The sequence below is a fragment of the Trachurus japonicus genome, chromosome 4 (genome assembly GCF_045865225.1).
Source record: "Trachurus japonicus isolate A0001 chromosome 4, Traja_1.0".
NCBI lineage: Eukaryota > Metazoa > Chordata > Actinopteri > Carangiformes > Carangidae > Trachurus > Trachurus japonicus.
In genome coordinates, this window is record NC_140910.1 from 6,571,944 (window position 1) to 6,598,830 (window position 26,887).

Consider the following 26,887-nt stretch of genomic DNA (forward strand, 5'->3'; position numbering starts at 1 on the left):
CGTCTCCAATATTTAGTTTCATGACCAAATATCGGCAAAATTCCCATCAGCCTCAGCTGAACTTGGTGATTTATGATGGCATGCTAACATTTGTAATTTACCCTAACATGATTAATTTGGCTCCAGCATGTTAGCATGTTAATGTTAGCATTCAGCTTTGCCCAAGCACAAGCTTAGAGCTGAGCAGTAAATCGACCTTACACAATAAGAGTTACTATCATTAACCAGAGTAAAAAGAAATAAAGATGAATTATCTGGATACAAGTGTCTGTTGTACATGAAACACTTAGTATTGCAGTTTTTGTCTGATGCAGTTTTGAGGGATGTAATTTCTCTGAATCGTTGATAAAAGAGCACAGTGTGAGATTTAATATGAATGTGTTTTCAGTTTAATCAGGAAACGTTCTGTATTATGTGATAGTCATCTGTGGAGGTTATTCTATATCAGCATAGTGAGCAGACATGAATAATATTCATGCTGAACAAACATGTCATCAATGTCAACTTCAAGGCGGGGACAATCTTAACATAAGATGCTATCCAGTTGTACTATGGGAAATGGCGTGCTGGGTGTTTTGGAATGTGTTGTGCAATTTTGGCTCGTTTCTGTTTTAGTGAACATGCAAAGAAGCATCATTTCAAAGAATCCATCTCCTGCGAGCCTCCCAGCTTTAAAACAGTACAACAGTGAACGGAGCACCCTTTTAAAAATGCTTTGTCAAGATTGAGCGGTGCCATTAGAAGAGTCTCGCAGTGACAACTCAAGCATCAGTGTTCCCTGTTGCTCTCCACTGATCAATGCCATCAATGAAACAAACACACAATAGACACAATCAGTAGAGAAGACAGCAAGAAGAAAATGAGCCAAGATACTTGCAGTATGTATTCATGTTTAGGCTGTTAGTGTGGTAGGTGACGTAAAACAAAACAAAACATAATAAAACAGGAAACACAGTTCATAAGAATACCCCAAAATAAAAGGAAAGGATTGCAGAATCACTGGAAAATGAAAACAAAAACAAATTGTCCTAAACGTTGTAATAAAGGCACTATCACCTCTACCTCTCACCACCTCCTTTTGATGGAAATAACCCTGTTGCCAAGTCGAAGCTGTTTCACCCTGACATTCACCCAAACATTTCATTCACTGTTGATTAGTCCCTTTCTCCAGCTCCATGTGGTCCTTTCACAGGCTTAAAAAAACAGCACAATGAGTTATATCAAATATGCTCACCATTATCTCTTTGATAAAATATTGATACAATGTGTTTAACATGTCTTAAAAAATTGAGAACATCTCAGTGGGATAAAAAAATTACTAGTCACGCACCGAGGGATGCAATGGTCTGATCTATTTTCTGTTGCTACCGTTTGGTCCATAAGCATACCAACGTTATGCATGTTAACATAGTCTCCACAAGTTCAGCTTGGTTTTGTGTTATGTTTTGTAACAATTACATATTCTGTAATTTGTAAACAAGTACTGGTGCACCGAAAATGGATTGTGCAAAAAACAAAAATACATAGACCAGATAAGCTTGTTTCAAACTCCACTTGGCCAGTGCCCAGGCAAATGCATAAAATGTGGTTTTTAAGTCGTTTAACTATTGTTTTCTGCTTTTATGTCAATAGTCCACTCAAAAATCCAAACACACAACTGAATAATAATAATAAACCTTGTGTTTTGGATTTGAGATGTACCACATTCAGTATCTATTTCAGCAGAAATTCTTTTTCACAGCTCAGACTGACAGTTCATCTATGTTACATTTTCCCCAACAGCTGCACAGCAATAAAAAACATTAGACACATTCCTTGTAGAAATACCACCGTACAGTCTGAAAAGGCTTTTCTGTACTATACGGGGGTGAAAATTGGAATCCCAGAAAAAGCAGGATTAGAGGAAAAATAAATCCAGCATCAACCTGTATCGCTTAGTGTCTCTCTTTGTGTCCCAGTGTCTGTGACTTCTAATAAGAGTTTCTGCCTCTTCAGCCCTTGTCATTATTGTCTGGCTACATGTTCAGCTCACTTTGGGTAGATCTTTTCATAGAAGAAGCTCTGGGCCAGGACATAAAGTTCTCCGTCCTTCTCCCTGACAGCGTGGGCACGCACAAACTGAAACTGTTCGAGTGCAAACTCATAAAACTCATTTTCGATTTTCCAGATGTTCGACTGCTGCAGCTTGGTTATTGTCTCTTTGTTGAGAGGCTTCTTCTCAGTGGTCTTTCGCAGATGGGACTTCTTTCCTGGAGTAACATGAGACAGAATAATGAGTCTGTCAGTTCTGGGCAACAGAGGGATAGTGCTGATTGATGGCGGAGCATAATAAATGCTGTGACATGATCTGCACTGTGTTGCTACCTGTCCTGTAGAGCTCCGTGGCCCCCTTGAAGAAGTTTGGCAGTGCTGCTTCCAGGATCATGATGAAGTCCTCCAGCTCCTCAGTCACTCCAACCAGCAGGTACTCGTTCACCAGGTTGTATTTGGCCTGTTCCAGGGCCCATCTACTGCCTACATTCCTGCACACAGCAGCAGGCACTCAACATGAAATACTATCTGCACATCTGAGATCAGTCAGGTTGATGTTTCTACCTGATGTATGTGCTGAGAAAGTTCTGTTATATTACAGTTTCCATGCTCTTCTAATGCTGAATGAGTTTGGTGAGGAAAATCGATTTTCTCCAAAATAGTTTGCCTGTTTTGCCATCTGTAGGTTAAACATGACTATACTGAACATAGCTAAAAACATACCTTGTTTCTACATTCACTGTATGAGATCAAATACGGTTTTTGGTTTTTGGTAAGGGTCTTTCCATCAGTTTAAAAAAAGTCAGTCTGTCTGTTTAGTTTTTGGAGAAACTGAACTCACATTTAACAAACATGCAAATCAGAACTTGGAAACAAAAACAAGAGACACTTAGATTGTCTTACATCTCGCCATGATCTCAATTTTCACCTCATTAATATGCAAATGCATGCAACACAGCACCCAAAATCTGAATCAGAACATCTTTTCCATATGGAGTCTCCATGGTGAAGGTATAAAGTTTCTGGTATGTATTGTTCTTCACTTGTTTGAAAGAAAACAAAATCTGTTTCCTCCTAATCAAGGTCATTAGCTCATTAATTAGCAGGGATTTTTACACCAACATGTTTGTCTCTGCACTCTGCATATCTGGAGTCAGTCATGAACTTGTTAGTTTGAAGTGTTAAGGCGTTACAGTAATTTCGAGGTAATCACTGTTCCCTCATGAATATGCAGATTTATGCAGAAAGGTTCTCCACAATCTAATCACATCATCTGCTTCATATGGGACACCACCTGTGGTGCCGATATGGAGTTTCTACTACATATAGTTCACCTTGTTGTGTCTACAGAGTCGCAGACGTCGGCACGGAGACATAATGTTCCACGGATCAGGTACCACAGTGATGGGATGTAACAGTTAATTGCTTAATGTGCGCCGACTGTGTCTGTGTTGTGCTCGCGATGCAGCAGGTGCAGCCCACTCACCAGCACTCTGAGTGGTGTCCACAGAAGAAAGGGATCTGTAGCCAGAGCTTCTCCGGCGCGCAGTCGGATCCGCCTGATGACACACACTCATCGAAGGTCTGAAAGAAAACACAACAACGCTTGATGAACAAAAGGCCCGGAGGGTGAATGGAGAAAAGATTAACGAGGAAGAACAACGAGTAGTAAATAAAGACCTTTTTGTCGCCTTGTTTTCGTCGTCGGAGGCCAGGTCTGTAGTCGTCTCCGTAGCGTAGGAAGTAATAGTAGGACACCAGCCGCTCTATGGGGTCTCGCACCACATTTATGTACAGTGGTTTACCCTTCACACCATATCTACATGAAAACAAAAGGCAGACATATTTATTAAAGACTCTATCTATTGAACTGATACTGCTTGAAAGATCAAAGGGCAAAAGGCAGCCACCAGGTTAATAGCATGTTTATTCCACTTAAGAATCAGCTTTTCCATTAGCGGCAGCATCAGAGGGGACCGAGGCTGCAACTTAACAGGATCTCTCTCACTGAATAACACTTACACCATTAGGATAATTACCTCTGATCACCCAAATGATAGTGTCACAGGAGATAAGTACAACAATGCTATTAATCAACACTAAAGCGCGCGTTAGCAATCAATACATGACCTCCCTTTATCTGCTCCGCTAACTGTTTGTAACTAATCTGGATATTAATGGCATTACAGGAAATGAAGGGCCTTACTTTGAGAAGTCCAGATAAGCTACATGGCCGTGGTAGAAGCCGGGCTTCATCTCTCTCCATGAGGTGACGTTCCTGACAAAGCGCACCTGTAGACGAAGATAATGGAAACTAATTACAGAGGCAGAAAGGAAACTGCAGGGAACAGGAAAGCAGGGCAACAACAAAACAAAGTGACAGCAAAGACTGTTTACACAGAGGAGACATTTATATTTTGACTTCAAATCCATTTATACTAACTTTTTCATGTTGCACCAATTTTTTTTTTTGTACAGAATAACCCCCCACACCCCGTACATGTGAGATGGTATATACAGATATGCATATATGCAGTAAGCTGGACTGATCATATCTGTGCACACCGTTGCAAGTTTGTTATGTTTTGGACCACCTGGAGTCTTCCTGTAGGTGGAGGTGGCCAAGAACCCAGTGGTCGCTAATGGAGCCTCAGAGGTCGTCGGCAACAATTCAGTTATGTTATCAAAGGGAAACTAAGTAGTTGCAACTTTTCCACAACAGTGTCTATCAAAAAAATATGTTGGACTGTTTGAAGCCTGAAATTCAAATCGAAGGGCAAAAAGTCACAGACTATTAGGCTACACCACTCACTACTGCTGGTAAACGACTGAAGGCAACTAAACATCCTTCTCAGCTTTTTGCACAGGAAACTAAGAGGAAACATTTGGTGAGAAAATCAAAATGGATTTTAAATAAAAATGTATATTGGCAAAGGGCCGCCCGAGTCGGGATTCGATACGGGGCCGGCTGCAGCGAGGACTATAGCCTCTGTATATGGGGCGCCTGCTCTACCAACTGACCTAACAACGCCCCGTGTATTGGCCTTTTAACCATGATTATGTAAGCACAGTAATCAAGAGCAATCAAACAAATGAAGAAAAAATAACATCAGCAACAAAACTTGTAAAAAGAAAAAGAAAGAAGGGACTGTGAAAATCGAGTCATAAACTGAAATGATGCCCTATGTCAACAGTATTTATAATCACAGTGCTTCTTTTCACAACATACTCTTTGCTGTAATTTTTGGATCATCGTGATAAAGGCATGCCTCAGCAGCTGAGTAATGTCTCACATGAAATGTGCCTTGAAGTACAAATTTCATCAGTTAAAATCAAACTGAACTAATTTCCACCCGATGCCTATTTAACTCTGAATAGACTCTCCACAGACCGACTCACCGCCTCCATTTATTACTGTTATCTTTGACACACACTCTGCGGTTTGAGAGAGTGAAAAAGTATGACAAAGTAAAACATATTGGCCAGTGCTGGCCAAGCTAAATGCTGTTACTGGAAACAAATGTGAATGTTCCTGTGGTAAAATGAGTTGGACTGTGATGTAGCGGCAGACTGATTCTTTCCCCTCGTCTCTGTTTCATCATGTGCAGAGGAGGCCGACTGTTTGGGAGATGGCAGACAGGATATTACCTTGGCACAAGCAGCCAAAAATAACACTAGTATAGCTTAGGGGCATTTACACTATGTGTCCTAAGCTGCACTGACAGCAGTGTAAACGCACCCAGTGTAACGGGCAGTAATATGCTGCTGCCACACACACTCACACTCACAAACACACACTCTGGAGCTTTTACAAAATGCACAGTCTGTGTTTACAGAAGCAAGACAAACATTTTTTCCAATCAAAACCTTTTTTATCGTGTTATCTATTCAAATGAACATGCTCCAGAGAGGGAAACACAGACAGAACAGACATACAGGATTATCTTATTTTAAGAGTTACAACTTTAATCCACCTCTCTCTTTCTCTCTCTCTCTTCAGTTACATCATAAAGTAGTTTGTTTTTCATAGTTTTTGCTTCAGTAATGAAGCCATAACTTCAGGGGTTAAAGTGCTCACTTTAATTTCCATATTGGAAATCACTGCAAAACAAGGAATAAAAGGTTCACTAGACAAATGCTACTCAATATCTTGCAGCAACTTTCCACATTGCCCCACCTGCTGTTACATCAAAGGGGAACTATTATGTTCATTTCCAGGTCTATATTTTTTTATTCTAGGACTCCGTAATTGATTAGAAATGGCAGCTTTGAGAATCCATCCGTACATGTTACAGCCTGAAGCTGATGTGGAGTATGAGAGTGGACTGTTCACAGCAACAAAGATTACAGCAGGACGTCTCTGCTCCGTTAATATTACAGCCAGTACCTGCTTATTGTGCAACTTAATGGTGAATTAAGTCTTTCAAACACAATCCCTATAGAAAACTTTTTCTATGTGCCTCTGTTAACAGGTACACATGTGGGAAATTCACTAAAATGCTGTCCAAAGTGGAGGATATACAAAAGCTGAACTTGGAAGTAGAATTTATTCTGCACTAAACCAAAGGGAATTTTGTTTGCATGAAAGAAAAAAAAAACATCTTCACAACATCATTAGGCTGAAACTAAACAACCTCCTCTTTAATGAGCTCAGCCTGATGGTGTGGCTTACGATCCAGCTGTCCACCAGTATGTACGTATGGACAACCTGAAAACATAGAGTCTCCAGCCCTGGCATGATATAGGCTAGTGTGCTGTTTAACAGCAGTTGTCCTGTCTGCATGAGAATATATTTTTGTAAAAAATAAATAAAAAAATCTTCCAGAATCACAGGAGAAATCGTGATCCCAATTAAAAGTTGAGGGGAAACTAATTTTAGCCAGAACCACAGAGCGCTGACATTTTTACTCTCAGTCCTCATGGTTGGACCACAGACTTCTTTGAGTGCAGCCATTTTTAAAATGAGTTAACCATAAAACAATACCAGGCACGCTGTAGCAGCTGGTAAAAATAGAGTTCACAGTGAGAAGCTTAACTAACAAACATAGCTTATGAAGTGCTGCACTGCGCAGATGTTAGATGAGGCTATTGATGGGGTAGAGCCCCTATAATTTTTCTAAGTAGTAAAGCTCATTACTTTCATATAAAAATGTCTCATGTTACAACCAGTATAAACCCTGGCCACAACAATGGGCTATTTTAAGACGATCAAAAGGCCCACTGTCATGAGCTGAGCATCTGTAATGACAACAAAGGACTGGTCCATCTTCTTTTTCTTTGTTGTAATAATTACAGTATAATCAGTACTATGACATAAATGTGCTCCAATTTGGAAATGTGAGAGGTGAAGCCTCGTTTCTGACAACCATTTTAAATTTGCCATTTTTAAAAAATGGAAACTACTTTCAGTTATAGGAAAATTTTCATGTGCATTCATAAATTGTGACCTTTCATGTTTCATTTTGACATCTCTATGAGCTTGTTCTAGTTTGCTCTCCTTCTCCTCAAAGCAGCAGCACCGGTCTGTGTTCTTACCTGGTCTTGTAGAGACATGACAGGGTTGTTTTTGGTTGTGTTGATGTGCAGGACGTGGAAGTGATTTTTCCCACACAGGTCGTAGGCAATGTTAGTGAAGGATGTGCTGCCAGTCTTAGGCACCCTGTTATAGATGATGACCATGTCGTCTTTCTCCGACAGTTTCGCCAGTCCACGCCCACTGTCTTCACTGTGACGCTGCTCCACTTCAGCTACCTCATGTCTGGCAATGGCACGCTCTGAGGAGGCAGAAAATATGATATTAACCATTAATTACCTAGACTTGTCAGAACACAACATGACACATTTATTTGATAGGTTTTTTTTCATAGCAAAAGACGTAATATAATCTTCAGTTTATATGATTATGGACTGGCAGCTTTCCTCTGCTGCCTGGATTTTAATGAGGAAGTTAGCTGATGTTTGTTGTTTTTCTCATTTGGCAGTGAACACAGCAGGTGTGAGACCACCAACACAACAATAAAGACAAAGACAGGAACGCTTCCGTGGTCTAAATGAACAAATGGTTTGAAAACTAAGGCCACTGAGGTTCGTTAGCATGCCTTAATTAAGGAAAACAACACAGTCCTTCAAAACACAATAACATCAAAACAATTAATTAAGTTTATGATGATAACGCTGACAGGAAGCATGACTAAAATTGTTTTCTCTCACTTCTTATCCCCACTGCAATGTTAATTAAGGCCAATTACAGCGATGGCCTTAAGAGCATCTCTTTGACGCTCAGTGTAATGGAGGCATCCTGTTGCCCAGCTAGTCCTTCAGTGTGTGGCATCACGAGGAGAGGATGTTCAGTCGGCGGCCATGTGTCTGCACCATGCTAATGACTATTCATTTATTCTCTTATTTCTTAATCAACACTTTCATAGAATTGCATTGATGTGCCCTAATAGTGCTCAACAGTCAGCTTTACTGAACCAAATATGGGAAGTGTTATATTAAATAAAGGCATGTATGTATTTTCTGTGCCCACAGACTTTTCTCTGGTTGTACATTGACATGCATCTTCACTTTAAACTTCCTGTTGGTAGCAGTCATGCAACACATCTCTACTTACCAACAAATAACAAGCAAAAATCAACAAGTAGAAGAAGAAAGCAAGAGGAAGGCAAAAGAGAACTTATAACATGTGCCCCCTAAAGAAATAGGGGAGCAAGGCTGAGATTTCAATGCTAATTTGGCACTTGGTGGGTCTCTCCAGATTTTACTGGGCAACTTCCCTTCAGACACAAGTTCTGGGCTGCACACAACTATGGGTGAAAGACAGTACGCCACATGCTCAAAATCAGAGCCTCACATAGGTGTGTAGTATGTAAGTATTTTAAACTATTTGCACCCCGCACTTTCTTTCTTTCTCTTTTCTTGGATATGTTTACCTTCATTACTGTTATAGTGTATGCATTGCATGTACAAGGCAGCTGTTACGACACCACTTGCCCAAGACAAATTTCCCTTTGCGGGACAAATGAAGTTCATCTGGTTTGATCTGATTAATGTGGAAGGTATGAACTGGCCTTGAGGCTTTTTATCCAGAAGATCTCAGACAGCAGAAAACTTGCCTTCAGCTCAAAGACACGTTTCTGTTTTAAAGACATTCATTCACTCACTGAATTAGCGATGATGTGTCCATCTGCATGCTAAACAATCTGTATAGCCTACTGTTGATGTCTGACTGACATTTGTAGCGAAATGCAGTGAATGTATACATTTTGACAACTGAGACTATTGATGTACAAGGAGAAAAATAGAATATTAGTGAAGAGCTGCAGTGTAATGTAGGCTAGGCACTGACAGTCTATAGTTAAATAATCCTTGAGCACAGTGACATAGGCCAGTGGTTCCCAACCTGGGGGGCGCCAAAGATCCAGGGAGGGTCGCGAAGCCCTCTTGATTTTAAGGGGTTTAATAATTTTAATGTAATTAAAATGTTAAATAAATGAGTAGGCTAAGCATTTAATTCATATATGTGACAAAATCAACTTAATTCAAGGGCCACATTAAACATTTATTCGTTTAATAAATAGATAAACAAATAAATTATAGGCATCAATAGATGATTGAATATCAACAGTTTTAAAACATTAAATACATACAGCAGGGCATAATCAGTCACAATAAATTTGAAAAACAGCATGGAACAATGAGAAAAAACCTGTGTAAAATTACAACATATTCTTCAGAACTTGTACTTTTAAAAACAGAATTATGTTTTTAAAAGTACAAGTTCTGAAGAAATATGTTGTAATCATACACAGGTTCTCCTGATAGTTTGTTACATGCTGTTATTAAATTACTGAAATATACATAAAGTATTTCATGTAAAAGAAGTTATGATGTTCCTTATATTATTTTATTTTACATGGGGGGGGGGGGGTCACCAAAGTTTTCAATGGTAAAAATATGGGTCCCTTAAGAAAAAGGTTGGGAACCACTGACATAGGCTACTATAGTTATGTTACCATACAGACCTTCCTGTGCAGCATCACCTGTGTGACACCTATTCATTATGCCTCAAACAGGAACAGACACTCAGTTCATTTGTCACCACCATGGATCTACATCCATGGTCACCACTCTGAATGAACATAACAATGCAAAGTAACAATTTCATGTTTACAATCTGAACCATCTCTGTTGTGAAGGCTACTTACCCAGTTTGGCTCGTGACTCCTCCAGATTCTGGATCTGGTTCTCTATGAAGAGCATCGCCACTGCAAAGACTAAAACAGCCAACAGCTGGAGTTTGGGCGGCATCATGATCCTTAAAAGCCCCATCAATCAGTCAGTCAGTCAGTCAGATGAACCATACCGCGACACAGACAGTGCTAATGGCTGACACAGACAGCAGCTACCGGCTCAGACCGCTGACTCACTTCAAGCAAAACGAAATAAAGTCGTGAACTTCAATTGTTCGTCGCCATTTGTTGCTGTGGTGAGTAAAAACGTACAACATTTAACATGTAACTTAACGTCAGCCAAACAAACTAACACTAGCTCGTTCCTTGACTAGCATTTTACTGTAACAGCCACCGTGGTCTCCTCGCCTTTCTGTTTCCTCCTTTGCTTTAGTCTCTAACCGCCGACAGCTCACACACGTAATGAAACTCCATCCAGTTATAAACGACTTGAAACTAGAAGGAGAGGAAATCTGTCAAATCAACTTTGAAGTGGAGTTATGTGCACAGCTTCGACGCTGCAAGTTCCATCACAGGGGAGCAGCTTCGTCTTCCTCTTCCTCTGTGTGTTTGGTGGCGGCTCATCAAACACTGTTACAGATGCACCGCGCCACCTGCTGGACTGGAGGGAGTCCTATCACGCTACATACTGTAGCCTACTGGCGGATGCAGTGTAGTAAATAGGCCTACTGTATATTATAGGCCTAAATAAAAAATAAATCCAGAACTGTTATCGTATTAACACATATTTCCTCTGATATATCAACTGGTCTCAGTCTTTTTTTAAGCTCAGTTCCTGCCCTGTTTCATCATTTAATGTCTCCATCTAAATTCACTTCAATGCATTTCATGTTCTGTGACTCCCAGCACATTACACCATGGTCTCTGTCCATTTAATACAGACAGGAATGAAACATGCCCAAACTTTAACAACTGTAGGCTATGTACAGGATGCCCTCTAGGTGTCTGATGGTTTGCAGAAATTAAACAGAACCACAGTTACATTTGTATACCTTTTTCCATGTTTTGATTATTTTTTTGGTCGTATTTTTTCTTTCTTTTTTGGCTTGAAAATCAAATATTAGATTGCCATAATCTGGAATCCATTTCTCAGTTGTACCTGCAAGCATTGTGTGATTCTATATCTCTCTGGATTTATCTCTCAGACATTAAAAATGACATCACATCACATCACTTCAATCAAAAAATTTAATCAAATGGCCTTTTCATGAAAAGGGTGAGGAACATTTCAAGCTAATCATATATTAGGGCCTGCCTTTTGGTGTTCAGCAGAGAGATGTGCTGCATATATCAATTTTAATTATTCTGTAAATCCCTCGAGAATGATTAAAATGAATAAGTGACATTGTTAATTCATTTGAAATACAGCATGGCCATCAGTTAGTTAAACATTCAAAGCACTGAATCTACCTGTATTATAAGTTTAGTTTCAGGGTCATCTGATGATGTCCTATGTACATTTGCATATGATATAGCCAATAAAAAATATTAGACTGTGTGTTCTTGATGAACAAAATCAAGCTGATATTACTGTGAAAGAAACATATTAAGACCGAGCAGTTTAATGTTCCGGGACAACATTTCACAGAAACCTGGCTGATAATCATGTGAAAGGAACTACTGTTACTCATATAATGGCGTGTTGAGGCATTCACCTTATAATGAAGCTAATCAGCCTCAAAGGTCAAAGAGAAGCTCAGTGAAAACAGGTGTGGTAGAAGCAAATAAATCCACTTCCTCATCCAGTGTGAGGAGGGATGTGAATTAGATAACTCACTAAATTGCAGATGTATGTGGTAACCATAACTTCTGCCTGCTACAGGAACCTGGCTTTCAGATCATTTCTGCTCATATTTGAGAGGATGGGGGATACTGTAGCCTACCATTAAACAGAACATCGCAAAATGCCCTCATAATCAGTGGCTTTCACTTGATGCCATTCAGTTTCTCCCGTAATTCTTCCTCGTCAGTCTGGGCCTGTCCTCATTTCTTTCCAACCTCAGACATTTGTGTATTCTCATTGTCTTGCCACATGCTCAAGTTTGAGTTTCCTTTTCATGCCTTTTAGGGATCTTTTTTAACTCAACTGTGTCATTCCTTAAAAGTTCTCCTTCTTTAGCCGGACCTATTCAGTGCGTAACCCTCAGTAAACTCAACACCTGTTGATGTTTCAGGCACAATGCTGGCAGGCTGTGTCAGTCTGTTAATTTGTTTCTGAGCAGCTTCTATGTCTTCCGTAAGTTTATAAATTATTTGTGCAGAGGGAAGTGATTTTGTGGATGAGAACTTGTTGTCCTTCATGAAACGTTGCTGATCACAAAAGTGGAGCACTTCAGACAAAACATTTAAACTTTAGATTGAAATCGTAGAAATCAACCCACCACTTCCAATTCGAACAGTCTGTATTAAGGGGTTTGCACTAAACTGGCTTAGATCCTTAAACACAGGACTGTCTCAATGGATATACATTAGATCTTTCACCGGTCATGTTCCTCCTCTGCCCTCATCACCTACCGGGTACACATCATCAAGCAGTTATAACTCTATTATAATACTTGACCTTATAAGCCATTATAAAATGCTCTATGATGTGTTATGCTTATTGTTATACAGATTATGGTAATTTATGAGTGTTTATAATGATAGTTATACACATATAAGCCAATTATAACACATTATAACTATATTTATAATGCATTATCGATGTGGGCATTGTCAGCTTAACTTATAATTGTTAGTAACTTGTCAAGTTACTAACAATTATAACGTATCATAATACCTGACCTTATAAGTCATGATAAAATGCTTTATAGTGTGTTATGATTATTGTTATAAAGCATTATGATCATTTATGAGTGATTAACTATAGTTTTACAGTGCTATAACTGCATTATAACTCATTATAAGTATGGGTATACGTTACAGAGATAGGCGTAAAGTAAAGTGTTATCAAAACAATATTATCCATACACAACGGTATTACCGTAATATAGTTTTTTTTTTCTTCCTGTATTTGTTTCAACATGTTTATTGTTAATGAGGAGATTAAGCTTGATGTGGCATGTCTCAGCCTCCACCCACATGTGCCCAGCTCCATTGTTTCACCACTTGCCTTCAGGGTTTGTGCTACCTCAGCTGGAACACTGCTCTTGTCTGTCATTGACAGCAATAACTGTAACTGGAGCTCCACTTTTATCCTGCGTCACTACAGCTTGTCTCGTGCTGTTGCTAAGACCTGATTGTTTGCTATTGAGGATAATGCAGGAGCTGAAGCAAAAGTAATAAACCGCAACAATCAACTCAGCATTGGAAGTGCTGGAAATTAAATGTGGTGTAAAAACATAGCAAACTGGACACTGTGATCTTACAGTCAAAGGGACAACGTGTTGGGATGTGATTTGTTAAAAACTGCACATCTGTGTCAGAGTAATACAGTTTGTAGAAAAATAAAAGGGTCTATCACCCCAGTTTTTTGTTTGCTACCAATCAGGAGCATCCTTAAATTTGCTTCAAACTAACCAATATCAAATGATGACATTATACATGATCCCGTGCAAAACATAACTAAAAAAATTAATTCTAATTTCTGCACTTTGACTCATGTTCTGCAATTTTATCTCATAACAAATTCCAACAACTTTGTGCAGACATTTTGCATCTGATTAGATGGAGCTAATAGTGGCGATTAGCAGGACACCAAAAAGTAAGCAAGCACCAAACATGGTGGATGTAGCAGTCTGGGAAAAGGAAGGCAATGTAAAGATGCAGAAGGACATCTGCTTCACCATGCTCACACAGCCTCAACAAAGCTGTGACTGAGCCAGTAGGTGGTGCCAGAGATTCAAGGATGAAACAGCAGTTTGTTTAACCTCATCAAGACAAAGTGCTGTTTTATCCAAGTAAGCAGGAATGAAAATTTCGACAAACTCTGGTTTAATCATGTCTACAAAATCTGAGAAGTATGGTCCTGAGTTTAGGCCTTGGTGGTAATCTGTTCTCAAAAAACATTATTTCCATACATACTGTATTATCATGCACTTTAAATGTTCTCTCTAACCTTCTTTCTTTAGCCAGTAATTCATTAGTAAAATTCTCTAATATCTAAACACTTCCTTATTGTTGAATGTAGAATAGCTTGTTCCCACAAGAGCAGTGACAATTTGTTACGTATATGTAATATCATATTAGATTTTCCGTAATCTGTAATAGGATCTAAAGGACCGATATTTACAGGAGTCCTTTACAAAAGTGCTGGATTCACTGCCACCTGCCCTCACCAGACCTCTCAGTTCATGAGTCAAGCAGCTGATTTTTGTTATATTTTCTTAATGCAGAGCCATTACTTTATTTCACTTCATGAGTCAATTAATGACTCTCTTTTAGTGTGATTAAATATTACTACCCACTCATTAGTTTCATTAATTGTTTTATCAGGAAATGTGATTTCATGCAAATCATCTAAACCCTACTCTGCATGTTCCCTGGGAAATTAAGACAAATCCCAGAGGAGAAAGGGAAACTGTGTTAGTATCAAAGACCAGTGTGGTACATACAGAGCACAGTGTCTGACCAGTGAACAAAGCTCACATCAAAGATGCAGTGTCTTTCTGAAGGGAACCATTTGTTGTATTCAATTACCATGAAACAATGTGAGTATTATTTTATTTATCGTATGGTGCTGGAGGCCTGGAGATAACACGTAACTACCAAGGATAAACTGATGACCACTGCATTTTCTTGATAACAGTAATAGGATAAACAACAACACAATCATCAATACGGCTGTTTGTTTCAGGTGATTTGATCATTGTTTGCATGGCAGTATATGCAAAAACCGAAATAGCTTCTTCATGGAAATTAGTTTGTTTACATCTTCTTTAAATTTGCAGCATTAAATTATGTTAAATGTTCTAGTTATGTTCTGCAAAAGTCAATGCTACATAAATACGGCACATGCTAACGACGTAAAAATACAAGTGTGTTTTAGTGACAATATGTTTGATATAGTAAGTAAGTAAGTGTACCAGTAAGTGTAATAGCAATTGTGTGATAAAGACTAATAAAGTATAGTAAGATATAAATCTGTGGGTAATAATTATAAGTAGCACCTTTAATTAAAGAGATTGACGACCTGTTTGTTGTAAAAAGAAAATTTTTAAAAATTGGTTTAGCTGTACGTTAATCAAGAAAGTCATTATTAATGAAGGTATAACTTTATTTTTTATACATGGTGAGATATATGGAGAAAAACGTATTATTGATATTAAGGCTAATGATGTTAGCATTATTTGATGTAATTTGAGAGATGAAAAATCAGTTGAAATAGTTTTATTAAATATCTTTCCTGTAAGATATATCAACCATTTATAAAAGCTTTTGCTCTCCATGCTAAACATGTAGTCAATATATTAGCAAAGTAATGTTACTTCTAGTTCTTTCAACTGGCAGGTACTGGGTGTTACAACAACATAAGAAAAGGTTTGTGTTGTGTTATCTTGTATAATTTAGTGATTCTTACATTACAATACGATGGGCTGGGCTCTACAACCAGCTCCAGGCTCTAATTTTGGTGGTAAAATGTTGCCTTGGACAAACTACGTAGTTTGTTATTGTTTTAATTTGACACAAGAAAAAAAATGACAACACATATGACAAAATGACATTTGTTAATTAGGATTATATAATGCTTCTAAAAAATATATATTTTTTAAAAATCACCTTCAGTTTTAGACAGTTCTATTACATCAAATAACCCAGGAATAAAAAAAAAATAGCCTTCCCCTTTAATGCAGACAAAACAACAAGGGCCCCCCTTGAAAATGAGATGCTACATCTCAAGGGGCTATCCTTTTAATAAATTCAAACAAGAGAAACTCATGGACCTTTAAGGAGCTGCAGAATACAAAAAGAGGTAACATGACTCTACACATAGTCAAATCTCTGGTTGGACTGCCTTCCATCCACACTGTGAGCCTTGTAGGAATCATTATAGGCTGGATGTGGTCTGGTCTCTGCCTTGTAGATGTGTTGAGAGGCAGCTTTATAGGCCATCCCATCGTACCTTTCAAATAAAAGACAGAAAAGAGCAAAGATAAAGAGCAGAGTTGGGAAACTTTGTAGCTTCTGGAATAAATTATAACACTCAGACTCGCAACAGCTCCAGTCTCCTCATACTGTATGTGGTCATTCCATCGATATGTGAATGTTAAAGTCAGACAGAACATGACCAGGAGAGAAATATAAGGATCTGTTGTTTATTGTTTTGCAAACAGCCATGTAAGCATTTGCAACTCTGCATTACGTATGCAGGGAAAAATACAGACGCCATCATTTACATTTTGCTGAGCATGTGTGTGTGGATTTTACTACTACTGATGAAGAATAAAAATATATATCCAGCAGTGTTATATTGTTGCCCAGCTTTGTCAGATTTCTTTCAGTGCTGTCTTTTAAATATACAATTTGCTCTAGCACAATATTTTGTTGTGGCTGCCTGGTAGACATTTATATTGAGCCTGTAGATTTTTCTTTTTTGTCACTTTGCTATACAGGAGAGAATGGTCATCAGTTTCCGCATTTTCCTCGAGTCCAGTTAAAAGTCACTTGAAATCACAGAAACCCTGTATGAGTGGGTGAACATACCGTTGTTGCTTCCCATCTGAAGCCATTCCACGGCAGGCGAGACACATCATGACGCCTCCAACGACCAAGATAGCTCCACCGATCCAGCCCACAAAAAGAGCCGGGCCAAAAGTATACCTGAAGGAGGTTGATAATTGTGGTAAAAATGACTAAGCCAAAACATTACAGTATACATCCATCTTAACTACTGTACAAGTTGTAATTTTTACCTTGGAGCCAGAGATCCTGTGAGTCCACCAACACTGATTCCTCCTCCTAACCCACCATCGGCGAACGCAGAGAACCGAAAACTTTGCACAATCAGGTTGGCAAAAGCTGACACCCCAGCAATGCCACACACACCTAGAATTTAACATCACGAAGTTAGGGCAAAATTGTTTAACTGCAATAACAGAGGCTGGCATCGTGAAGAAAGCATTACAACACCTGCAAGAAGAAACAAGATCCCGGCCGACAGAGTCATCGTGGCTTTGATGTTGTCCTCCATGTTGCCCATTTTCAAGCACTTCAGTGCAAATATGGCGATGAGACATCCGATGGCTCCAAGCACGATACCAACAATCATCAAGGCTCGTACGGCTTGGAGCAGAGCTGAAAGTAAAGATGGGATAGGCATAAACTCTCTCTTCTTTGACTAATAAAATATGACTTTTTGTGGATGAAACTACCCAAAAGGATAAAAAGCAGCTTACATTACATTCACCTGTACAAGATATAAAATAAAAATACTGATTACACAGGAACAAACGGAGAAAAAAAACAGTTATTTCTTCTTTTCGTCAAATTAAATCATCTAAATGTTTCTACTACTACTGCCAATGGGCAATATATAACACACTATTTGAACTGACATTCAACAACGTGAATAAATCCTGACAAATGTTCATATATACAGGAGGGGCAAGGTGAAGGTAAATTACATCAGGATAATGCTAAAAGGTCATTGAAATAAACTACTTGTGACTGCCGCCTTACATGTTTTCCAGCATTGACAAATAATAGTTTTACTGAACATAATATGCTTTTTGAAAAGAGGTTTAGACAGCTCAACACTCATGGCATTCCCTTTCAATTAGAGTGTAAATGGTAAACCAAGAAAAAAAGAACATTTGCAATTACGATTTTTCAGCAGCGGTGATGTAAAATTATAACTCGTAGCAGTACATAATATAAAATAGTGACCTAAATGCCATCTTTCCATGGCCAGAGATATTGTACCTGTATTATTCTAGTCTTAATCCTTTAAAACCTTATATACAATGTGCTCTACACTACATTCAGCTGTTAAGTACAGAGTGTGGAAATGTACTTTACATTGTGTGACACTCTGGTAAAGCTTGTGCTTGCTCAGCTAAGCTTTGGATGTTTCATCAAATTTCCATTTGATTCCCGAGAGACACCATCTTTTCTGCAGTCGATTGCATTTTTATGCAGTGGGGGAAATGGAGAAAATCTGCCCTAAAACCTTCCAAATATTCTTAAGTACCTTCCAAGGTCCTTTGGAAAATGTTCTCCTAATCCAACCTGGTGGAGAAATATTCGATAAACGTCTTTTTTTTCTCCCTCCCCTGTAAGTGTAATTCTCTTACCTGGCAGTCCTAGTATGGTAAAATAAGGCCTGCACTGTGTTGTACCATACGCTGTCCCTACACAGGAGTTCCACAGCCCAGCAAAGGTGTAAACATTTGTTACAACTGTAAGAGATCGGTCCTGTAAGCTCCACATGTCCATGGCTGTCGCTGCCGATATTAAAAATTGCCCCAACGCAGACACCATGAATCCTATTAACTGAATCATCGAGACGGCCATTTTAGATTGTCCCTCTCAAACAAAGTTACCACTAATGTCATGGAGTCCTGAAATGGCAGCGTCAGTGCTGCTGCTGATCGTTATGTATGCTCCAACAAGGAACAGGTCTTATCAAATGTTTACCTAAAATTTTCACGAGTCTTTGTCCCAGTTTCGGGGAACAGTGTTGATGAGAGTTTCTCCCCTTTCGTCACAGAGGGTGTGGTCTGTTATTTCCTCATTATTTCTCTATGTGGAAACACTGACCAAAAATGTTTGATGTATTTCTTTTAATCTCCATTCATTAGTTGTTGGCCAGTGACAACTCGATAAGCTCCTTTTGTTTATTATAGCACCAATACTTAACCTATATTCAAGCATAACCCAAACAAGAAACTAAAACTCTTATTTTCTGGAGGTTTTCTTGCTGCTCAGTCCAACAAATTACGGTAGCTAAAGTCTTTTTCTTTCTTTCTATATGCTGCTTGCATATCTCATAATGACCAAACATAGCTTACCTGGCAGTCCCAGGATGGTGAAGTAAGGTCGGCACTCGGTGAAGCCGGAGCTCTGACGGACACACGACCTCCACAGGCCTGAGTACGAGTACACGGACGTCACAGGGTTGTCGAAGAGGTCCTCTGTCGACCACTGGTCCATCCCCGTCGAAGCGATTATTCCCGCCGCCCCTAACAAACTCAGGAGGAAGCCGAGCACCTGACAGAGAGTGGCGGCCATGATGCTGTCTTTACTGTCAAAAACCGTCTAGGACTGTGGATTTAGAGACAAAAAAGTGTCTCTCGGCGCTAAGGTTGTGTTTGAGTGTGAAATCAGCAGGTCTGAAGTCATGAAGGACTTCACCAATGACCCTGTTGGTTTGCACACACTCATGTACACAAGAGGCTGGGTGGAGCGTATCAGTATCAGTAGTGTATGATTAATGTTGCTAATGCTGGTTGGTAACATGCGCATTACGTGGTACGCCACACAACTGACCATCACATAGAGTCACTTTAGTGGAGTTGGCCACATCAAACTACAGCCAGCAGCATGACCTTCAGGACGACACCTCTCTATCCCTGCTACAGTAATTATTCAGCTGCTATGTGGACAGATTTACATACATATTGACAAAGACTTATCAACAGTTGAGTTGGCATCATGAGCAATCAAATCACCAACCGTCATCAGAATTTGATTCAGACACAACAAAGAAAGATGAATCAAAAGTCTGTCCAACAGTGAGAAGAGGACAGACGGGGCCACGCAGACACAGACAGAAATGTCTGTGATTAATTTACCAAAGTTGTTGTAATGTGGATGAAAGGTTTGTGTTCATGTGGGTTATATGTATGAACCTGATGGAGAAAATATGTTTTCAGAGACTATGAAGCACAACACAGGTGTCCTTTTTACAAACAAAAGTTCATTATTCCATTTATTGATTCAAGTCTCAAAGATCATTGAGTTCCCTTAGTTACAATAACGTCAAAAGAAGACAGTTCTCTGAAATCATCTGAAACACTGAGGTGAGGTGGTTTGAGATCTTTGTCTTTAATTATCCATCTGCAGTGACATGTTGATCTCCAGTTTGTTGCTGACTGGTGCATGAAAACTCAAAGCAGACTTTTAAAGTTATAAATAAACACACTGGACTAGAAGCACAGGACAGATAGAGTATGTTTGGTGGAGTCCTGTCATTCAAAAAGTACTGCACAGTGAATCATTTATTGTGCTTACCTTTCTTGTTTATTTGTCCTAAACAGCCAACAGCGCGTATCACTGCTGTTATATTAGTGAATCATAATTTTAAGGGTCTCAGACATATAATATCTGCTCACGTTCTTATCTTTCGCCTCCATCCGACCCTCCCAGATCCCCAATTCTTCTCCCCATCTTCTTTTTCTCCCAGTGTATGGAACTTTATGCATGATTAATTGATATGGATGAATATCAAAATATGAAGCCCTAAGATTGGGGAGGTCATTTTTTTTAAAGCATCGTAGTGAAGGAGACCAGAGACCAGAGATGGAATATGGAGTCAGAAATACATTTGTCAAACATTATTTGTTTCACCATTTCAATCATTTCTTTTTAGATGTGAATCTTAAATGTGAAGTCTGAAAATACATTTGTTCAATTCTGAATAATTTGGGGTATTTTTATTGGGGGGGACAATTAATGTTTTTCAGAAATTGGGGGGGACATGTCCCCCCCGTCCCCCTCGGGATCTGCACCCATGCTCATTCTAAGGCTCTTATCAAGCAGCCTCTAAGGCGGTGTTTTTATTTGTTACGTAAGTGGTCATTATATCATACTGTATATTATCTTAACATTGTGCTCTGTTAACAGCATCTTGCTCCTTTTTAATGGAGTAAGGCCTGAACATAGTGGTTGATTTGTGTCAATACCAGGGAGGATACTGGGAGATGTAAATGTGCTCTCCCACTTCCTGCTGATACAGTAATTGTTGTCTGTCACAACTGTAACACTCAACATTCACATTGTTGGCTGTTATTTTTTTTAAAGATACAGAAACAGGCTTTCGTGATATATTAAATAAGAATGCTTGTACTTGCAATCTTATGTACTTCATGAGTTTTTGAATTATTAAGTGTAATTCTGCACAAAACCTTGTTTTAAATTTGTAAAAAAAAAAAATGTTTTAAATCATTTTAGATGTTTCATATTTAGAGTTTAAATATTGCTCGATGCCTTGGCCAGGTGGTGTTGAACGATACTGGGTGACATTGTTGTCGGGGTGGGTGCTCTGTATCGTTGTGGCACCAGCAGCCAGTCAGGAAAAAGTAAATACTGATATGATTGTAATGAACTGAAACCAATTTGACTGTTGCTGATATGTAGACGAGAACGTTTGGGACACCGGGACGGAATTGAAACTGGGCTGGAGCCTTGTTCAGTGTGCACAACACAACTTGTACTGGAGAATATTCACACATTATTTGAAGCACATTTAATTGTACCTTTGCTTAACTTAAGAATCAATGTCAAGTGTCCCAAGGGATATCTTGTCCATATACATTCACACAGCGTTCTGCAGCGTGGAGTAAGAGAATCATTAGCAGGCATAGATTAATTATCTTATTAACTAATTACTAAATGATTTTTTTCCTAATTTGAGAATGATGTGAAAATTATAGGCCTGGTACTGTATATTAAAAGTAACCACAATCTCTACTCAATTTTGTTATCAGAGTTACAGCATTCACATCAGTGCGATCCCTGAAAAATAACACAGTAAATCATGCTATTATGAGTAAAATCCACATAAGCTAAAGACAAATGGCAAATAGGGTTAAATAAATATGTCTAGAGAAAGACTTGGCCCTGCAGGTCACCCTCTGTGCAGTAAATCACTGATAAAAGTATTGTGAAATCAGCTCAACTGACACACCCAAGAAAGCATATCCCACACACTCACACAGAATCACTGTCAGTAAATAACAGTAGCCTGCTGCTACACGCCACGCTAATGATTTTTGCCGCCTGCTAGGTAAAGCCATTTGTCGCTCAGCAGGCTGAACCTTAAGCAAACAACTTTTTCAGCATCTGTAGGAGCGACTGTTTACTTATCATGAGCTGCCCATAGAAATACACATGAAAACAGAAGCCACTTCACACAAATGTACTGTAAAGGCCAAGTAGCTGCAAGGATAAGATTCTATAAGGACTCATCTTGTGCTGGGAGTTACAATTCATCCAAAACCAACAAAAGTGTCTGAATGATGAGGAAATGTAAAAGTGAAATCCATTAAAAACACTTATGGTTTGATTATTATTATTTTTTATTTTTTAACTTTATAGACATGATCTACCTAAAGTTCAGAGCGAGATTAATTGATCATCGGTACAAAATTTATGATGTTACCATGCCAGTTTATGCGTAATGCTGCAACAGTGCATCTGTACTATTAAAAGCATGAGGGAGAGAGCCCATAAAAACAAATCAAATAGTCAAAGTTATCATTTATTTGCTTTTCTGACATTGAAGATCTATTTGAAAGAATAATTTGAAATTGAATTAGATGCGTCTTGTAGCCGGTGCCAGTAGAGAACTGAATTGTTAAAACAGTAAAGACGAAAAGAGAAAACATGCTTCCGTCATTCACTCTTCTCACAGTTTCTTCATTGGTGATGTATTTGTACAGAGTCATTGCAAAGTGAGTCTGTTAAACCATGTGTGTGTGGGTGTAGGGCACACTGTAGCTGCCCTCCCAAACTTGAACAAAAAAATGAAATGTGGCTAAGAAATCTTGGGAATCATGTTAGGAAACAGTCACCTATTGACATGACTTTGTCAAAGTGGTATGACCTGTAAGTGGAGGGTCACATGATTGACCAGGCACAGTAGCTAGGCTAACAGTAGTGCTTGTGGGCTAATCTGCTAGCATGTTTACAGTACATTTAGAGGCTTTCAGTAATACTTCATGTTTTAGACCTGCAGTGGGATTTATGTTCAAACAGAATGTGAGTGAACTATTGGCTTGCATCTTCCATGAGACAGTGATATCTGGATTGTTTGTGTGTAACCCTCACCCTGCAGGTCACAGCAGTCTTTCTAAAGTCTTGCAGGTATATCTCACACTTCTGCTACTAAATGCGCTAAATGATGTGTTCACCAGCTAAGTCACTACAGTGTGTGTCTGCATGCAGCTCAGAGCTGGGCAGGTGCAGTAGCACACACTATAACATCAACACGTTGAGTGAAAAGATGTTCAACCCCCTGTAGAGCAGAGGGGAACAGCAGAGTCAGGTAATAATTATGTGTGGGTTTGACACTACAGGCAACCACTTTTGCAGTATACAAGGTCATTTTGCCCATTTTTAATGTAACAACATAAGAGTCTGCAACCATGCTAGCGGCTCTGTGAGGCTAGATGAAAAGGAGGTGAGATGAATGGTCAGGAGATGAATGTGTGTAGCTAATTTCATGGCAATCCATCCTGCATGTTGTTGATATTTTTTCAGTAGTGGTGGATGAAATGACAGCTACACAGCCATCCCTGCAGCTGTCATGGCTGAGAGTACTGATGAAAAGAGCTTTACAGTAACTTCAGTAGAAAACAAAAGATAATGTATATAATTGAGTCTTTCCTGATGTAGTCCCACAGTCAGAATGCCATGTAGCACTGAGCATAATGGGCTGTCATGTTTAGTGACTTTGGTTACGAAAAAAGAAAAAAGAAAAAAAGTTTGGGTGACAGACCTTGAAAGAAAAATTTCAACACCAGCTTCTATTTTGAACTCCAGTCAAGAGCTCCATTATCACTCAGGCTACAATAAGAAAACACTAGAAAGAGATGTGCTGAAATGATGAAAGGCTGGTAGAAATGGTAGAAAAATGCCCCCTTTACTTTCGTCCACCGTTTGGGAGCCTAAATGGATTTTTATTCAGCAATCGGTTCACTGTGGGCTGGCTGACACTAGAGGGCAGAGTGAGTGCAGAGAACAGGGGCAGCTGCCACGGCTGGGAGAAGGACTTGGCGGGGTAAGGAGGCCTGACGAGGCCTGGGGAGGATGTGCTGCTTCTCTGACAGCATCAAGAACGCATGCTAAATATGAACAGGTCAGAAGGAGGACGATCAGGATTTCAAAACATGTTTGCTCCCATGAATAAGGTTGCACATGCCAGAGAACGGTTTGAATTAACAACATTGGGCTGAATACAAAAAAAAAGAAAGAAAGAAGAAGAACTGATTCAATGTGAGCCAGAAGGCAGACTTGAGTGATCCAGTTGTGGCAAGTGAGTCACATGAGTTCCCACTCTCACCCACTTCGAGCCACCAAACAATGAATGCTACCTGGGCAGCCAGGGAGACGAACACAACCCCCCAGCCCCCCAAATCTGTTACATTTGAAGAATGAGAGAAAACTTCAAAAATCCCTGAGCAATTAACCAATCACAGTCCAGCAGGACAGTGTGACAGAGTGCACACATCATTGGTCGACAGGCTCGCATCCGTTATGCTTTCAGTGGGGCGAGATCTAAATTAGAGAGCCAATTAACTCTGCTAATAGCCCTCTCCTATTTAATCTGGAAGACAATGGGGATTGAAGAAGAAGCTTTTACAATATCCTCTTTCTGCCACGATTCTGAGGGTCTGCGTTTGCCTCCTTGTTTTCACTTCAATTAGCCCAGTGCTTTCTATGATTAAGTACCTATAATTATTTTTCAATTAAGGCTTTGATCTGGTGTGTACTGTATACAGCTCCTTAGCGTGCCTGGAAGAATGAGGATGAAACAGTGAATTTGTTCCCTTCTGTGTCGTGTTGATGAGGGTGCAAGTGAGATTAAGCTTGCAGAGCTGCTGTGAGAGCTGCTGCTGCTGCCGCCGCTACAGAACTTGATCAAACATTGACAAGATGTTTGCTCTTTCCAGCATGAAACTTTTTTTTTTGGTTCCCTTCTTCCAAAATAGTACATCTACTCATGTTAAAGGCATCAGTGATGATGTTAATGAGAGAATGACACTCTTCCTGTGATCTTGCTGGCCATCACAGCATTTTTATTATTTCCATCACTCTCCTTTATTTTACAGGTTTCCAGCGTACTCATCTTTCTCTAGCAACCAACCACAAAGCATTTAGAAATCAATATGAATGGACCAATCCGTGGCTGTGTCCCAGTTTCATATTGTATATTCACACTATAAAAGTAACACAGAGACACTTGGTAGTTGGTATTCATATTAAAAATATCTGATATCTGAAGATGAGGGTGGACAGTATCTTCCCACGCACAAAGGCCATGCAGCTGTTCATTCGTGTATTATTCACATTGTTGTAAAACTTTGAATTTATTCCATTTTATTTTATGATTTACACTTTTTTTCTTGTCTCATGTACAGTGTGTTCATTTTTACTTTGACAGTGAGCTGCTGTACACAACTGTCCTTGAAGAGAAAAGTAAACTTTTATCAAATCAAATTAAACTGAGTGGAACTGACATTCAGGTGTAAAATGCATCATCTTGTAACATCTGTTTTTTTCTTAACAGCATTTTCACTGCATTGTATCTGCACAGTAAGTATTTCGTGAGGAATTTGGGCAAAAAATAATCATCTTTCCTATTTTATTTCCATAAAACAGAGCTTATAATGCAGCATGATGAACCAGAGAGTTGCTCAGTTTCAAACAAGCTGCAGCCTGTGATCAGCCAAACTGCCAGAGGAAGGTGACAGAGGACCATGGACTTGTGGTACAGTCCATGGTCATAGACAGTGCAAGACACTTATTATTGGCCATTTCCTTATTCTATATTATATTTTATTATAATTGTTATAATTAAGATGGTCATGCCCTTAAATAACTCCAAACACTGCAAATAAAAAAAAATAGACAATATGGAAGCTAAACATCTGAGAGATAAACAACCCGTTATCTGCATTGGTGGGAGAGCTACTCATTATGTGGCATCAGCAGCAAGATGACATACTGAAAATACATTACATTATCATAGATTGTTATAGATGTGAAACTACTGGATTATTGTCAATAATGTGTGTGATGCATTTCACTGTTGTATCGTGGCAGGTGATGCTAATATTACCCATTTACCCATTTTATTTATCAGTCATTTTTAGTCATATTTAGGCCAGTGAGTCCTCCATAACAATGCATCGTGTTTTGTATGTAAGAAAGTAAAATCTTAATTAAGTCAAGTAACTGACAAAGTATAAAGAAGCATGAGGTGGAAGTACCTCAAAACTGTACTTAAGTCAAGTGCTTCATTAAATGTACTTATGCAATGAGACTTTGATACAAATTACTGGTGGTTTAGTAATAGTTTTCTAATATCTGCACTACATACAACTCATAGCAGACATGCAAAAATAAAATGAACGTGGTGGTAACAAAACGCTGTAGATGTTTGATCCTCCTGTGTACAACAAGGTACTTGCTACTGTAATTCCTCTGTTTACCTGATCTGGATGGCAGATCAAAAGCACGGTGATACACAGAGTAAAATGACAGTCTAGGTTAATTATCTGTGAAGCTGCAAGGATAAAGGGAATTCACAGTAGAATGCAAACCTCACTCAGAGAGAATTGTGTTATATCTCCACCCAGCTTTTTCTTTCTTTTTTCATTAAAAAAAATGCATAAATGTGATGTTACTGTTAATATCCCTTACTCCAATGGTTTCCAAGTTGT

General features: G+C 39.1%; 2 protein-coding genes across 2 annotated transcripts; both read right to left on the bottom strand.

The window, feature by feature from the left end:
• Nucleotides 1–343: 343 nt before the first annotated feature.
• Nucleotides 344–10,803, bottom strand: hs2st1b (heparan sulfate 2-O-sulfotransferase 1b). Its single transcript, XM_085773553.1, has 7 exons — nucleotides 10,239–10,803; nucleotides 7,567–7,805; nucleotides 4,238–4,323; nucleotides 3,712–3,850; nucleotides 3,518–3,615; nucleotides 2,365–2,522; nucleotides 344–2,249 (listed from the first exon to the last, which is right to left on the bottom strand). The coding sequence occupies exons 1-7, from the start codon at nucleotides 10,360–10,362 to the stop codon at nucleotides 2,029–2,031; spliced, it is 1,065 nt and encodes a 354-aa protein (XP_085629679.1). The 5' UTR covers nucleotides 10,363–10,803; the 3' UTR covers nucleotides 344–2,028.
• A 5,395-nt stretch (nucleotides 10,804–16,198) lies between these two features.
• On the bottom strand, nucleotides 16,199–19,559 carry LOC146988346 (claudin-18-like). Its single transcript, XM_085773555.1, has 5 exons — nucleotides 19,232–19,559; nucleotides 17,352–17,516; nucleotides 17,135–17,267; nucleotides 16,930–17,042; nucleotides 16,199–16,345 (listed from the first exon to the last, which is right to left on the bottom strand). The coding sequence occupies exons 1-5, from the start codon at nucleotides 19,449–19,451 to the stop codon at nucleotides 16,206–16,208; spliced, it is 771 nt and encodes a 256-aa protein (XP_085629681.1). The 5' UTR covers nucleotides 19,452–19,559; the 3' UTR covers nucleotides 16,199–16,205.
• Between the last annotated feature and the right edge of the window lie 7,328 nt (nucleotides 19,560–26,887).